This window comes from Pogona vitticeps, chromosome 1 (genome assembly GCF_051106095.1).
Source record: "Pogona vitticeps strain Pit_001003342236 chromosome 1, PviZW2.1, whole genome shotgun sequence".
Classification (NCBI taxonomy): Eukaryota; Metazoa; Chordata; class Lepidosauria; order Squamata; family Agamidae; genus Pogona; species Pogona vitticeps.
In genome coordinates, this window is record NC_135783.1 from 17,766,864 (window position 1) to 17,783,529 (window position 16,666).

At 41.1% G+C, this 16,666-nt stretch overlaps 1 protein-coding gene across 4 annotated transcripts in view; it reads right to left on the reverse strand.

The window, feature by feature from the left end:
- MAP4K3 (mitogen-activated protein kinase kinase kinase kinase 3) overlaps positions 1-16,666 on the reverse strand; it is a 97,188-nt gene that overhangs the window by 52,209 nt on the left and 28,313 nt on the right. For all 4 annotated transcript variants that reach the window (XM_020794747.3, XM_020794746.3, XM_020794745.3 and 1 more), the window contains exons 5-12: positions 16,181-16,236; positions 14,943-14,990; positions 11,570-11,612; positions 10,570-10,642; positions 4,816-4,947; positions 3,795-3,857; positions 3,628-3,709; positions 2,369-2,479 (exon numbers count right to left, since the gene is read on the reverse strand). In XM_020794747.3, coding sequence (XP_020650406.1) covers positions 2,369-2,479; positions 3,628-3,709; positions 3,795-3,857; positions 4,816-4,947; positions 10,570-10,642; positions 11,570-11,612; positions 14,943-14,990; positions 16,181-16,236 — 608 coding nt within the window. The remainder of the gene's footprint in view (positions 1-2,368; positions 2,480-3,627; positions 3,710-3,794; positions 3,858-4,815; positions 4,948-10,569; positions 10,643-11,569; positions 11,613-14,942; positions 14,991-16,180; positions 16,237-16,666) is intronic.

Consider the following 16,666-nt stretch of genomic DNA (forward strand, 5'->3'; position numbering starts at 1 on the left):
AAGAAACAGTGCTGTATATAACTGTTACAAAGAATCTGACAATACCTTTACATAAGAATCTGACAATACCTTTACTATTTAACAGCTGAAATCCTGTTGTGTAAATTACACTACATAAGGATGATGATATCATCAAGCCATGGCAAGTTTTCAGAAATAAAACACTACAATTTCTACCCTGAAGGTCCTGAGGCTCCTATGACATCCCCTTCACTGTCTGGAAGCCATCAGGAGTATAGATTAGGATGGGGAAGTCTTCAGTTATGAAAATTTGCTGTTGCTGTCAAAGTCATCTCTGTGGTAGTGACATTTGGTAAAGACTTCTCCCCTCCTGTCCCACAGTCCCAATGGCTTCCAAACAAGGAAAGGATTTCATGGGAGCCATTTCTGATTTGGGGCAGAAATCAGATGTTTTATTTCTGAAAATTTGCTGTAGCTGATGACATCTATAGCCTTATGTGGCATAAGTTACAGCAATAGGATTGCATCCGATATTTTAAAATATGAGGAAAAGCTAACATACAAACTTGCATGCAAAAATTCATCATGGCTATAATCTCTGCTATGAAATGAGATGGAGGAACAACAAAATAGCCACAAAACACCAGTGGAAAAACGTCCCACGATTGAGGCTTCAGCTCAGGACACAACTTATTTCAAGAGAGAGACAGACACTCCAGATTAATCACAGAATCAGTGAATAATTGAGTTGGAAGTAGCCAATAAGGCCATTGAGTCCAATTCCCTGCTCGATGAGGAATCCAAATCAAAGAAGATCTGACAAATGAGTGTCCGATATTTTCTTGAATGTTTCCAGTGTTGGAGCACTCATCATCTCCCAGGTTAACTGGTTCAATTGCCGTAATGCTCTAATAGTTGAGAAGTTCTGCCTTATATTCAGCTGATATCTGGCTTCCTGTTACTTGAGCCCATTATTACATGTCCTACATTTTGGGATGTTCGAGAACAGATCCTGCCCTTCCAAAGTATGACTACCTACAGAGTATTTGAAAAGTGCTGTCGTATCTCCCCTCAGTTGTTTTTTCTTAAGGCTAAGTATGTTCAGTTCTTTTGGTCATTCCTCATAGGGCTTGACTTTCACCCCCGATCATCCTTGTTGCTCTCCTCTGAATTCATTCTAGTTTGTCTGAATTTGTCTTAAAGTGCAATGTCCAGAACTGGTCACAGCACACCAAATGAAGCCTAACTAGTGCTGAATAGAGGGGGACTAGCACCTCGTGGGATTTGGAAAATATACTTCTATTAATGCATCCTAAAATATCATTTGTCTCTTTTTTTGTAGCCATATCACACTGTTGGCTTATATTCAGCTTGTGATCTACAACAATTCCATGTGTAGTATTACTGAGGCAACTGTCCCCCATATTTTAGCTATGCATTTGATTTTTTTCCCTTGATGTAGAACTTTGCATCTATTCCTATTAAATTTCATTCTGTTGTTTTCAATCCAGTGCTCAAGCCCATCAAGATATTTTTGAATTTTGTTCCTGTCTCCCAAGGTATTAGCTATTCTACCCAATTTTGTATCATCTGTAAATCTGGCAAGTATTCCCCACACACTCCAAAAATCATGTATCTTAGTATGAAGTGTTTCCTACTTCACATAATGGTTTGTCATTCATTGGGACAAAAGAGTCTGGCAGGCTGGTGTGTTTTCAAGTTGCTATTTATGAGTCAGAGGGATTTACTTACTATTAAATAGCAAACAAGTCATCTTAAAGTCATCAACTGAGAGTCGCATCTCTGGCTTTTAGAAACACTATATTTTGTCAAAAAAGCCATTTGTTATGGTATTGTGCTGCTGCTGCTAATGGGCAAGGCAGATATTAACTGGATAAACAGATGGAGACAGAGAGGGAGATGGTAATGTTCTATATATGTTTGACAACTTTGTGTTCTATGTCAGTTTTTACACTCTGTTATGGGTATACTGGAGAGACACTCTGAGATGCTACATCAGGCTGTGAGGTACCCTAAATATTTAGATGTGACTAAGACAATTTGGATGAAGGGGGGAAGCAGAGCTGCTGTTAGCTTTGCCCTCTTTCTTACAGCTATTATTCTTAAATTCAGTAAATTCTAATAAACAGTTCAGGTAACATTTTTTTTTCAACAACATTAACTAAAATTATCAATAAGGTCCAAGAATACCAGCCTACTCTTAAGAGTTTATTGTAATGTGACTTCAGCCCTTGGGGATGAGCTCCATAAATAAAATACAAATCTCTGTAACTGATTGTTAATGCCATTTGTGCAGTGCAAATCTCAGAATTATCTGACATGACAAAAGTGTTTCAGATATCACCTGCTCTAACTGCCAAACCACAGATGCAAGTAGTACTCTTACCTCAGGATCATCATCATCAAAATCATGGTAGGTGGAATGGTCAGGATTATTCACTTTATCCAGCAGCTCAATTGCAAGGGCCCGGTTTAAAGGCTGGGTAACAAAAGGGTGCTTAAAAAAAAGACACAAGAGGAGATCATGTTTTTTAATGTTAAAAAGAAAGCCTTCTCAAATATAAGTTTCCTTACTAAAAGAGAAAAAAAATCCTCACCACTCATGCAAACGCGCACGCGCACGCGCGCGCGCACACACACACACACACACACACACACACACACACACACACACACACACACACACACACACACACACACACACACACACACACACACACACACACACACACACACACACACACACACACACACACACACACACACAAAACCCCCACAACCCTATATGATTAGCAAGGAAGTCTAGTCCAAAAACTGGGGACCAGCAACATCAAGGAAAGGAACAAGCATCAAATAAGTGTAGCAATTCTCCTCTGTTTGTTTTCCTTAACTCCCAGATTTGCCTTTGGGTGCTACTTACAATTTTCACCTTTTATACGCTGCCACCAGTTTATGTATCCAATAGGAATAATAACTCTCTGTTGTAAAGTGTAACAATATTTATTCATAAGATAATAGTTCAATCACATATGTAAATCAAGGATGGTCTTATTTTATTCATTCATTAATAGTGCTTTTGACTTGAGATGTTTGCTTGTTTAGATTTGCTTTAATCCCATTGTTACCATACTCAACCAGTTTCTTTTATTTTTCTTCACTATTAATTCATTCAATTCTTAACCCAACCAACTTCCTAAGATCTTGTCCTATTAATAACTCTTTCAATTCCTCTGTATATATATGACTATATTCTCTCTAACACATCCACGGCCCTAACTGCCTTAAACTGTCATTAACTGTCTTTTTGTCTCCTTTTATTCTCTTGGTTCCGCCCCTCCTGTCATGTCATAGGCTCCCTCACCAGAGCTCTGACCTGACTGACAGGAGTGATCTGAGAGCTGTCTCCCACAATAAGTAACTGGCCTTCCACAGGGAGGACACCATTAACTGGCCTTCAAGTCACTTGATGTACAAAAGGAGAAGCAGCAGCCTCAACAGTGTGGCTATGAAACACACCTGGACACATACAGCTGAGTTAGGAATTATTCTTCCCTAACAACTCCTTATGGGAAGCCTTCCTCATATGACAACATTGAAATTAATTACATTTTAGAACAATTTGGAAAAGGATTTAAGACCTCATACCTGTAACAGTTTTTCAGCTGTAGGCCTTTTCTTAGGATTCTTGGTAAGTGCCATTTTCACAAAATGATGGAAGCTATTTGACCTTTAAAATGAAACGGTAGATGGTATAAAGCTATTCAGTGAACTCTACAATCAATACAATTTAGCTACCGCACCGAGGCATTTACCATTTCATTTTGTCCTTTAGCTTGGGAGGCTGGAAGTTACTTTTTGTCATTAAAAAGAGTGCTCTGGAAAGAAAAAAAAATGGGGGTAAGTTCATACGCAGTAGGAACAGCATCACAGATGAAGTTTTTAAGTTAGAAAAAAAATCAAGAACTTTAATGGAGCACATTTAGGCAAAAAAGGAAGGACTAACAAACTACCTGGCAGCTCTTGCAAGACTCCAATCTTCACAATGAATAAGATCACCTTGGTCTGCTGCAGCTCTGCATCAGTAACAAACACAACCTCCAACGTATTGCAAACAACCTTCTGTTGGCAGCCCTGCCCCAGGCCTCTGACAACAGGACATATGCAGCAGAAGCAGAGCTTCATGAAAAGGTCCGGGGAAGAAGTAGCAGCAAGAATGCCTGGTAGAAGCAACCAGCTATTTTTGAGCGGCCTCAGTAGGATGCAGCGAATCCCAAAGAACGTGGGCAGGACAGCACCTAGTATCTTTTTAGGAGCATACAGTCACTCTGCCAAAAGCTATGCACTTCCTGGTATGCCATTTATTTTCTGACCCGGTGCAATTGGTAAAAAAAAAAGGCTACTGCAATTGTCTGCAATAGAGAATGTTTCTAATGTAGACGCATCAACACAGAAAGTGGGTTTAGAAGCTGCAGTCAAATTAAACCTATTTCAAGAATGTGTAGAGAAACATCATCCTATCATAAATCCTTACAATGAAAATAATTTCAGTACAGGGGTTAGTCCCATTTTTATTTCTGATGGTTTGCAGCACAATCCTGGAGACATAACAAAAGAACACAAGATTAAAAGAAGGAAGGTCCTTCCTTCTTCCTTCCTCCACCAAAACCAATGGATAACAACAATACTAGTCTTGCAGGCCATCTAGTCAATGAATAGGAAGATCCATTCTTAAAAAAAACTGGAAGTCCTATGGTAAGTAGGCTCATACAGTTTCTTCTCAAGTGTTCCTCAAGCATACATAGAATTACATGTTATTTACACATAATCACAAACCTCATTGGATGCAAGTCAAACATTGGGGGCTGGAGTTCTGCCAGTTCTATAGCAGTTATCCCAACAGCCCAAAGGTCACAAAGTTGATTATATCCACCCTTCCTTTCTACTGCAGCAACCTCAGGGGCCATCCTAAAAATAAAAGAAAACCAGTTTGGAAAATGCATTTTTATTCCTGTCATTTAAAAATCAGTGCTGCCCAAACACTTTTAAGGACATTTCAGTGTTAATATCCCTGTTGCTTATACAGTGGTGCCTCGCTTAACGAGCGCTTCGTTTCACGACGAAATCGCTTAGCAACTACTTTTTCAGAGCATTTTTGCGCTCCGTTTAGCAATGGTCCCTATGGGCGATTTTCGCTTAGCGATTTCGGGACCATGATTCGCATAGCGATTAGATTTTGGGTCCCTGTTTCGCTTTGCAATGATTTTGACAGCCCGCGGGTCGTACTTCACTTGAATGGCGTTTTAACGGTCGCCGTTTCGCAATGCGACTGCCTTCAGGGTGTTTTTCCCGTTGCTATTTTCTTTCAAATTTAAACAGTCAATACCCAGGATGCATTGTGCCTTGTGCAGGGAAGGTTTAAAAACCCTTCCCCATGCAGCCTGGCTTTACTTTTGCATGTGGAGTTCCAGGGCTGACTTCGTAAAGAGCAACTTTGATTTCTTCTGGAGAACTTGGCTAGCAGAAGGTAAGTTTAAATTTGTTCTCTTGTGTGGGTGGTGGGTTTTATTGCATAAGTCTTACAGGTATTTTTACAGTATTTTCTTATTTTGGGGTAAATTGCAGGGGGGGGTTTGTGCATGCCTTTTAAAGGTTTAAACATTTTTACTGTACTGTATTTTAATTTTCTTATTTGGGGGTAAATTGCAGGGGGGGTTGTGCATGCCTTTTAAAAGTTTAATTTTTTACTGTACTGTATTTTTATGTTCTTATTTGGGGGTAAGTTGCAGGGGGATTTTTGTGCATGCCTTTTAAAAGTTGGGATTTAAAGTTTAAAACTGCCTTTTAAATTTTTTTTCCTTGGATTGCTTTCCTTGGGTGTGAGAGAGTTCTGCAGAAGTCTCATTCTTATTTTTGGGGTGGGGGGAACTGCAGGGTGTTTTGGGGATGGCTAGAGTCTTGCATTGGGATTTAAAGTTTAAAACTGCCTTTTAAAATTTTTTTCCTGGGAGAATTTGGGTCTGCTATTGCATTGGTTCTGTGTGGGAGAAAAGTGCAGAAATGTGATTTAAAATTTTGGGTACCCTGCAGGGGAAACTTAGGGGATACAGTAGCTTCTGTTGTGGGTGTCTGAATGCAAAAGTCTGATGCCAAGTTTGATTTTTTTTTCTTTTTCCTGTAGGCATCCTTTCTGTCGTTTGGTGTGGCCTTCGGTGGGTGGACTTTTGCAGAACATCTGGGACAGCAAAAGGTAGGTCTGCATTTCTTCTCCTGTGTTGGGGGGGGGGAGGTAATGTCAAGTTTTATTTTAGGCATCATCTTTTTGGTGAGGTTGGTGTGGTGTGGTCTTCAGTGATGTTGGCGTTTTCCAGAACTTTTTGGAGAGCAAAAGGTAGGTAGGTCTGCATTTGTTCTCCTGTTTTTTTTTGGGGGGGGAGGTTAGGAGAAGTTAAATTTCTTTTTCTTTGGTCAGGCACCGTCCTGCGGTTCGTGTGGCGTTCGTGTGGTGTAGCCTGCGGTGGAGTTTGCTGCTTCAGAGACAGCCAGAGGTAGGTCTACATTTCTTCTCCTGTTTGAGGTGGGGGGAGTTATGCTGTTTTTTTCTTATCTTGTGCTGAGGGGGTGTTTGTTATGTTAAGTTTAATTTTTTAAAAAATTCTTTGTTAAGACATCCTTCTCTCCTGTGGTGTGGCCTGCAGTGGAGTTTGCTGCTTCAGGGACAGCCAGAGGTAGGTCTACATTTGTTCTCCTGTGTTTTCTTCTTCTTACCTTGTGCTCGGGGGGGGGGGGGGTTAGTTATGCTAAGTCTAATTTCTTTCTAAATTTCTTTGGTGAGGCATCCTCCTGTGGTGTGGCATGGTGTGGCCTGCAGTCTAGTTCCCCATAGCTTCTGGGACAGGAAGAGGTAGGTCTGAATTTGTTCTCCTGTGGGTTTTTTTTACTTAGCTTGTGCTGGGGGGAGGTGTTATGCCACTTGTTTGTCCAGGGCAGTTTTGGCCAGGTGTGGGAAGGTGTGTGGGAAAGTGAAGCAGATGTAAAGCACTGACTGTTTTTTTTAACATAGCAACAGCTGACATGGGTCCCAAGAAGCCTGCTTCTGCCCAGGTTGGCAAGCCGATCCTCCGGAAGTACGATGGAGGCAAGCGCATCGCGAACATCGCCAGGGAGTACGGCAGGAATCCATCCACCATCGGCACCATTGCAGCGATGAGGGAGAGGATCCTTGCCACGGATGCAGTGAAAGGGGTCATCAGGATCGCAAAGAACTGGCCAGCTGTCCTGGAGGAGGTGGAGAAGCTCCTTGTTATCTGGATGGGAAAGAAGGAGAGTGCAGGGGACACAGTGACTGAGGCTGTCAGCTGTGAGAAGGCCAGGGCCATGTATGCGGACCTAATGGAGCAACAGCCTGGAACCTCAGCTGAGCCTGAAGTGTTCAAGGCAAGCAGAGGCTGGTTTGAACGCTTCAAAACCAGATCCAGCATCCACAGCGTGGTGAGGCACAGAGAGGCTGCCAGCTACGATGTTCCTGCGGCTGAGGACTTGCCGTGGAGTTCCTGGAGGTCGTGACTACACAGGACTACCTTCCACAGCAGGTCTTTAACTGTGATGAGATCAGGCTGTTTTGGAAGAGGATGCCCAAAAGGACCTTCCTGACGCAAGAGGAGAGCAAGCTGCCTGGCCACAAGCCCATGAAGGACCGTCTCACCCTCCTCTTCTGCGCCAATGCCAACGGGGACCTGAAGATTAAGCCCTTGCTGGTGTACCACTCTGAGAATCCACGGGCTTTCAAGAAGCACAAGGTGGACAAAGCCCAGCTGAGGGTGATGTGGCGATCCAATGCTAAGGCTTGGGTCACACGCACCCTGTCTGTGGACTGGGTCAATCACGCTTTTGGCCCAGCTGTGAAGCGTTACCTTGTGGAGAAGGACCTGCCACTGAAGGCCCTGCTCCTGATGGACAATGCTCCTGCCCATCCTCCAGGCCTTGAGGACGACTTGTTGCTGGAGTTCAGCTTCATCAAGATAATGTTCCTGCCACCAAACACCACCCCGATACTCCAGTCGATGGATCAGCAGGTCATCACCAACTTCAAGAAGAGCTACACGAAGGAGCTTTTCCGGCAGTGCTTCAAGATGACCAAGGCCACCAACCTCACCCTTGTCGGCTGCCTCAAGATGATCACCAAGGCCTGGGACGGCATCAGCCAGAGGAACTTGAACTCTGCGTGGCGCCCGCTCTGGCCAGACTGTGTGGCTAATGGTGTTTCTGCACCTGCACCAGAGTCCATAGTGATGCAGGACATTGTGGCCTTGGGGAGGAACATGGGCCTCGAGGTCACAGAGGAGGACATTTCTGAACTGGTGGAGGGCCACGACCAGGAACTGTCCACCCAGGAGCTGGTCGAGATGCAGGTACAGGCTATGGAGGAGCAGGAAGAAGAGCCAGAGGAGGAACAGCTGTCCACCAGGGACCTGAAGAAGTTCCTGCGCTGCTGGCAGTTTGTACAGACTGTAGCGCAGCGGCACCACCCGGACACGGCTCTGGCATATAACTTTTCAAACTCCTATGATGAAAGGATCGTGTCCCCTTTCAGAGGGATGCTCAAAAGGCGGCAGAAGCAGCTGACCATGGAGAGATTCCTCACGAAGAGGCCAAGACAGGAAGAGGAACCTGCTCCTTCCACCAGTGGTGCCCAGTTGCCTTCTTCCTCCCCCTCATCCTCCTAGAAGACTGCTGCTGTGATGTGGGGACAGTTCTATGTGCCTCCAGGTCCCTGCATTGAACACTGGTCCGGGTGGTTTAGAGGCTTCAGTCTCACTTGTTCACTTTAGAAATGTTACTGTACTGTACTGTAATGTTTACTGTACAATGTTAAAATGTTAAAAGTTTCTGTAATGTCCTTAAAAATTTATGTAATGTTTCTTTATGTTTGTGCACTTTATGAAGACTTTCTATATGTCGATGCACTTTCTAAAGAGTTTTGTACAATCCAATGTTCCTGCCTCATGTCTGCTGTTTTTACAATGTTTTCTATGTTATTTATAAAGTTAAAGTTTACTGTTTAAAATGTTTGAAATCATAAAGTGCACTTAATAAACCCTTTGTTAACCAAATGTGACTTTGTTCTGACTCTTTTTTAATTTGTTGTTGTATTTTTCCCCCATTGAGATGCATTGAATAGGTTTCAATGCATTTCAATTGGGGAACTGCGTTTCGCTTAGCAATGTTTCCTATAGTGATTTTTGCTTAAGGACGGCAATTCATTCCTATTGGAACGGATTATCCAGTTTTCAATGCATTTCAATGGGAAACCGCGTTTCGCTTAGCGATGAAATCGCTTAGCAGCGATTTTTTTTTGAACGAGTTAACATTGTTAAGCAAGGCACCACTGTATCACTTTTAATTAAAGCATAGGAAATAATTGCCTTACTACTTTTACAAGTGTCAATGTTAAAGGCTAAGAGCAGGCCAGGACAATTTTCTTATATTACAGTACTTTTAGTAACGTAACATTATCAGCTTGAAATGAAAAGCACACTTGTGATGGATCCCATTTCTGATGGGGGCAGAACCAGAAGCAAAAATGGAGTCCTGTGGCATAAATGGTTGGCTGCCAATGGGACAATTGACCTCTTATATTTTTAGTAACATAACAAGTGCTACTTTAAAAAGAATAAATAAGGAACAATTACCAATACAGTTTATTTAATATATATGCAGAATACATCATGCGAAAGGCAAGACTGGATGAATCCCAAGCTGGAATTAAGATTGCCGGAAGAAATATCAACAACCTCCGATATGCAGATGATACCACTCTGATGGCAGAAAGTGAGGAGGAATTAAAGAACCTCTTAATGAGGGTGAAAGAGGACAGCACAAAAATGGTCTGAAGCTCAGCATCAAAAAAACTAAGATCATGGCCACTGGTCCCATCACCTCCTGGGAAATAGAAGGGGAAGATATGGAGGGAGTAACAGATTTTACTATCTTGGGCTCCATGATCACTGCAGACGGTGACAGCAGCCACAAAATTAAAAGACGTCTGATTCTTGGGAGGAAAGCAATGACAAACCTAGACAGCATCTTTAAAAGCAGAGACATCACCTTGCCGACAAAGGTCCGCATAGTCAAAGCTATGGTTTTTCCAGTAGCGTTGTATGGAAGTGAGAGCTGGACCATAAAGAAGGCTGACCGCTGAAGTATTGATGCTTTTGAATTGTGGTGCTGGAGGAGACTTCTGAAAGTCCCCTGGACTGCAAGGAGATCAAACCTATCCATTTTGAATGAAAGCAACCCTGAGTGCTCACTGGAAGGACAGATCCTGAAGCTGTTGCCTCAGTACTTTGGCATCTCATGAGATGAGAAGACGCCCTGGAAAAGACCCTGATGTTGGGGAAGTGTGAAGGCAAGAGGAGAAGGGGACGACAGAGGACAAGATGGCTGGACAGTGTCATCGAAGCTACCAAGATGAATTTGACCAAACTCTGGGAAGCAATGGAAGACAGGAGGGCCTGGCGTGCTTTGGTCCATGGGGTCATGAAGAGTCGGACACAACTTAACGACTAAACAACAACAACAACAATTTACCAATAGGGTGTTCCAATGAAAGATTTCCTTTTGGCAATGGTCGCTGTTATCTGTGCTGCTACTCCAAAATCAGCTGTAAAAGGAAACTAAAGACTGTGAGTGATACAATAAAACTTACCGTGATAAAGAGATGCCATGATTTCTATGGACAAGATCATTACTACACAGTGACAAAAACTTTATAAGCCTTTGTAACATTAGTTGCATATTTCCCTTTAAGTCAACAGAGCAGAGTTACACCAGATTTTTTCCTGTGAATCCCTAATTAACTAACATGGAAGTAGCTTTATCTGACTGTAGTAACAAAGACAACGAAGTGCACTTTAAAGACTAACAAGTGTTATTTGGCATAAGTCATTGTAAACTATAGCTGATTTCTTCAGACACCACCGACGAATGAGGTGAAGAAGGTAAGGGTCAACCTGAAAAAGCTTCTGCTGAATAAATCTTGTTTGCCTTTGAGGTACCACAAGATTCTGCTGTTTCTGCTCTTTAATAACAGTTATACGTGTTCTGAACAAATTCCGTTTGGTTCAGATCTATACTTTTCATTTCTTCTTCAAAATCACCTATGGAAGTACACAGATGTTCCATCAAAGCATCTGTCTACTTGAAAAGGTACCCCCCCCCAAAAAATTAAAAGTAAACATTGATTAGATTCAAAAGAACCTATAAGTGTAAGTGGGTTAAAATGCACTATATTCCACTTTTTAGAAAATCAGTTCTAAATATCTAATAAATGAAAAAGCATCATTTTTAAAAAGATGAATAACAGCTTTTGTCTCAGTATGGACGTTCTTGCTCCAAAAAATACATCAAGGGAAGCCTTGACATACACCCTTACAAGCTATTTGGGTTGTGGCCACGAGCTTTGTGCTTTTGTCAGATAAGACAGGAGTAAATACACAATGGTAAGCTATGTAGTCTTTCAGATGTTTTCACTGCCAACAAAATAAACAATTAACTATATACAAAAGTGAACTTATATGAGAGTACTCACCTAATTTCACATGGCCGTTATCAGTTAAAAGAATATTTGCTCCCTTGAAGAAAAAATGCAACATATTTTTAGATAATAATAATAATAGTATCATAATAGTAATAATAATCTTAAAACTACAGAGCTGGAGTCTAGTCATCATCAAGTCCAGCCTCTGTCAAGGAGGCACAGAGGGGAATTGAACTGCCGACCTTCTGGTTCCTCTGGATAGCTCAGTGGTACCTAAACTATTGAGCTATCTAGCATATGTCATTTTCTTTCACAGCAATAATATATTTGTTGAAATATTTTGAGTATTAATGTTAACACTGGAAAATACCTACTGCCAAACTGTGAATCATATACTGTAAGAAAAACAACAGTTAATACACACACAAACCAACCGCAGCCATTCTCAAGCCAAAAAGATCTATGTCTATATGAAGGCTAATTAGAACAAATGCTTCAGAGGTCATCCTAATAAGACTGCAGCATTTTCTCATGGAAAATGGACAAAGTATACTTTTGGAATAATATTCTGTATACTGTCCTTCATCTCCATCTGGAAAACTGCATGTTGAACATCCCTGTACGATACCATGTTGTGCAAATTTTATCTTTGTACTACCTACACAAAAGTAAAGTGCAAGACTTCCAAAAAATTAGCAAAATCTAACCTACATCTAAGATAACACCGACTTCACTTTATGGGCTTTCTCTCCTTCTCACTCCCACGGCACTTCTCCAACTGTTGCTCTCCAAATCCATTCTTGAAGTCTGACACACCTCTCAAGTGTGGCGAACTGATCTCAATCAAGGAGATTTAGAACCTAATGTTCTGCAGATACATATTCACATATTTTCTGAATGATACTGTGCACGTGCCCACTAATATATTTTAATTCACAACTAAACAAAGTGTTATTTACACCAATGGTCCCCAACCTTTTTAACTCCACGGCCTGGTTGGGGAAGCCAGGGCACTCCCCTGCACTCGCGAAGGAGCGGGCATGCACTCATGTGTGTGCACGCACACTCACATGCGTGCACGAACCGTGCTTGGGGGCACACACTTGCAAAGGGGCGGGGGCGCTCGCACACATGCGCCAAAGGGCTGTGCGGGGGCAGGAGTGTGTGCGGGGTGGGTGGTCTCTACGGTCCAGTCTGGCCCAGGCCACAGACCGGCACCGGTTCGTGGCCTGGGTGTTGGGGACCCCTGATTTACACTCTATAGGCGGGAATATTTCATGTAACTTTGAAGAAATAACCTGTGCATATATGTTATATGGTGTCACATTGATTCTACCTTAGGGCAGCCTTAATGGGATTTCTAATGTATGCAAGATATTTCAGGATTAGCTTACCAATGACAATTCCACTCCTGCATTCTAGGACTCTTGGTCCAATATTCTTATGATCTACCACACTATGTTGTAAACAAACTGATTTTACTAATATTACTATAGGTTTGTATGGTTTAATAGATTATTCTCTTGAGTAAATATAGTATGCAGATTATTTGATATTAACAAAGTTATTCTTTCAGAGAAATAATGTAACTTAACAACAATGCAATTAAATAATGCAATTTAACAAATAAATCCACTTTCTAAAATTTAGCCATTATTTATTTCAAACTAATCTATTTTTTATCAAAGACTGTGGCACTAGATACAGCACAGAGCTGCAGCAAGGAGGGGGGAATCAGAGAAAGTGAAAAACACACTACCTTAATTATCCTAAATGCATTCTGCTCACACCCCTAGATTTAAGCCTGTTTCCCATCCAATATGCACAAATGTAGAACATAATTCTGAGACAATTAAAACTGGTGTGGAGATAACACAGGCAATACCTTAATTGTGATTATTAGAACAGGAAGCTGCAGGATTATTCATGAGCTCCCTTTGAAAGTCCCATCCACAGTAATCTTAACCGCAGGTAAATGTCACATCAGCAATGTTACCCATGGATTAAACTAATACTTTCCTAAGCAGCTTCATTCCCCAGCTGTAACGGTGTCTTAGTGTTAACTATTGTTAATAGCAGTGCTGATGTAATCTGTGGTTGAAGTGGATGGGGAAATCTGGTCAAGAGAGGACATGCATTTCCATTTTAACCCTGGATTGGTTGAAAAATCACAAGTGTTATGCATGCTAACATTTGGAAGAGCACCAGTTATGTACAGCCGGAAGCCAAAGTAACAAAGCAGGAAATGCTGAATTGTACAGAGACCAGAATCCTATTAGTTATTGCTTACTGGTGTTAAGTACATAAGTGTAAATCTCCATGACAAATTGCTGCTAATTAGTAAGACAGCATGGGCATTTGATCCTTGTACCTGTCCTGTAACTTAGCACACAGCAAGCCCTTACACCAATTTCTCAACTAGTGACAATTTGTTGCTGAAATTTATGCCAAAGGATTCACACCCATATAATTTCTCAACTGTATCCCAGCCAATGGTTTATAAAAACATAGATTTTATAGAAACTGTTTACCAGAGGAGAAACCACATATTCAAAAATTCATTCACAAAAACATCAAACAAGAATGTACTCCAGATCTTAAAATCTATTATTCAAAACTTTCACTATGGGAAAAGGTACATGGATAGATTTACTAGCTCCTTAATAAATGTATTAATTTGCTTCTTCAACAGACAAGTATGCAAGACTAAGGCAAGCCCTTAACAAAGCTACAGAGACAGGGGCTGGAGAGCAGTGATCACACAGAGGGAGTAAAATACACAGTTCAAAGACAAAGGGAAAGTGTACAGCCAAACAAAACATACAGAAGAAACTGTGGCCTAAATGCATTTGTTTGTGCCAATGTCACAAACACAGGGAGACAAGAAAGAATGGTACTTCCGTCAAATAGTCAATCTCTGGCTCAGATCCAGAACAGTATGAGCACAACAGGGCTCTCCTACCAAGGCTCTCTCTCCCTTTGCAGCATTTTATAGCTCCCAGAAAGCCATGACTGGGATTGAGTGCAGTCTAGAATTAAAAAGAGATGTAGTGTACAGGAAACGGCTGGGGAGTGGGGAAAACTCAAGTCCCCTTCCCTTGCATGAGCAGACTTGCTTTGGGATTGTGAAGGGGGTGCTCTAGGTTCTACCTTGTGTCTACCTCACCTTAACAGTATTTGGATGTTATCCACCTATTAAGTACAACGCAGACAGATGTTCCCAGAGGAATAGAAGTCTTATACTGTCATTAGTATAGCTTTCTAAAACTTCATTTGTTCTCTTTCTTATAATTCATTTCAGATTGTCCCTATTTTTTTATTAAAAAAACCAACAAACAACGGACTTGAAACTGTTTTTACAATGGTTACCATCTGAACAGAAAATGTTATACTTCTCAAGAAATCATCGGAAGAACACTCATACCTTTATGTCTCTGTGCATTTTTCCTTTGCTATGAAGATAAAATAATCCCTACAGTTAAAAAAACAAAGATGTTAGACCAAAGCGTATGTGTGTGGGGAAAAAACCCAGACATTTTAATATTAAGTAATTCAGCTATAGATTTTATATATATTAGCTACATCAACATCACTGCATGGCCAACCCTAGCTAGGAAGGAAGGAAGGAAGGAAGGAAGGAAGGAAGGAAGGAAGGAAGGAAGGAAGGAAGGAAGGAAGGAAGGAAGGAAAGAAGGAAAGAAGGAAAGAAGGAAAGAAGGAAAGAAAGAGAAGAAAGAAGGAAGGAAAGGAAAAAACCAGACATTTTAATATTAAGTAATTCAGCTATAGATTTTATATATATTAGCTACATCAACATCACTGCATGGCCAACCCTAGCTAGGAAGGAAGGAAGGAAGGAAGGAAGGAAAGAAGGAAAGAAGGAAAGAAAGAGAAGAAAGAAGGAAGGAAAGGAAGAACGAAAGAAAGAGGGAAAGAAAGAGGGAAAGAAAGAGGGAAAGAAAGAAAGAAAGAAAGAAAGAAAGAAAGAAAGAAAGAAAGAAAGAAAGAAAGAAAGAAAGAAAGAAAGAAAGAAAGAAAGAAAGAAAGAAAAGTAGTAGAAAAAAGACAAGTTCATTTTCTTCTTTAAAGGCAGATTTGTAAAACGTTACTTTCTTGGACATTATCAATGATTGGAAGTTAGGCAAAATCACCAACTTTCAGAGATGTAAACCAATGCACACTGAAGCCTCCAACCCTAAGCATGAAGATGTAGAAATCAGCAGCACTGAAATGAACACTCTTTCTTTCTGATAAATGAGTTTGGAATCTAAATACCAGACATTTGCCCTACTCTTTAAAACAGTCAGAGGTACACAGAATCTTTGCAAGCACCAAAGAAGATCACCTTGTGGTTCAGATTCAAAGGCAAAGACTCTGTGTAAGATAGGCCTATTCTTCTGCAGCATCTAAGCCAAATACACACATATATGGACAAATGCATAGGCTGTAGCATTGATTGGAGGGGATGGTAACTCAAGATTAAAAGCAGCACTTTAGACAAAGATCAAGAAAATTCTATAAAAAAGAACATGAAGAGCGTGGTACAATAATTCATGTGCAGTTCTATACTCCACTGTTTATCCCACATAAATAATTAATTTCTTACATTTTGCTTCAAATTATTCCAATCCCAAAGGCTAGCAATGTGAGAATGTTGCATACCTGTAGTGTTTCCCTGCAAACATAGGCAATCTGCAGTTCTGAGAGAGGTCCAGTCACTGGAAGAGAAAGCAGCCCACATGCCAAAAAAGGGGGCAGGGAATTAGAATCACAATGTATTGTACATTACATTTTTTTAAACCTATGAACAGTTCATTTGAACTGTTGTTTTATTGGTTGTTGTGGGTTCTCCAGGCTGTTTGGCCATGTTCTTAAGGTTTTTCTTCCTAACGTTTCGCCAATCTCCATGGCCGGCATCTTCAGAGAACAAGAGTCAGAACTTAGAACTCAGTCTGACTCCTGTCCTCTGAAGATGCCGGCCACAGAGATTGGCAAAACGTTAGGAAGAAAAACCTTAAGAACATGGCCAAACAGCCTGGAAAACCCACAACACCCATCGGATCCCATCCATGAAAGCCTTCGAGAATACATTATTTTATTCTCTTTTATCCGCATACATACCATATTTTTTGTGTACAACCCAAAATT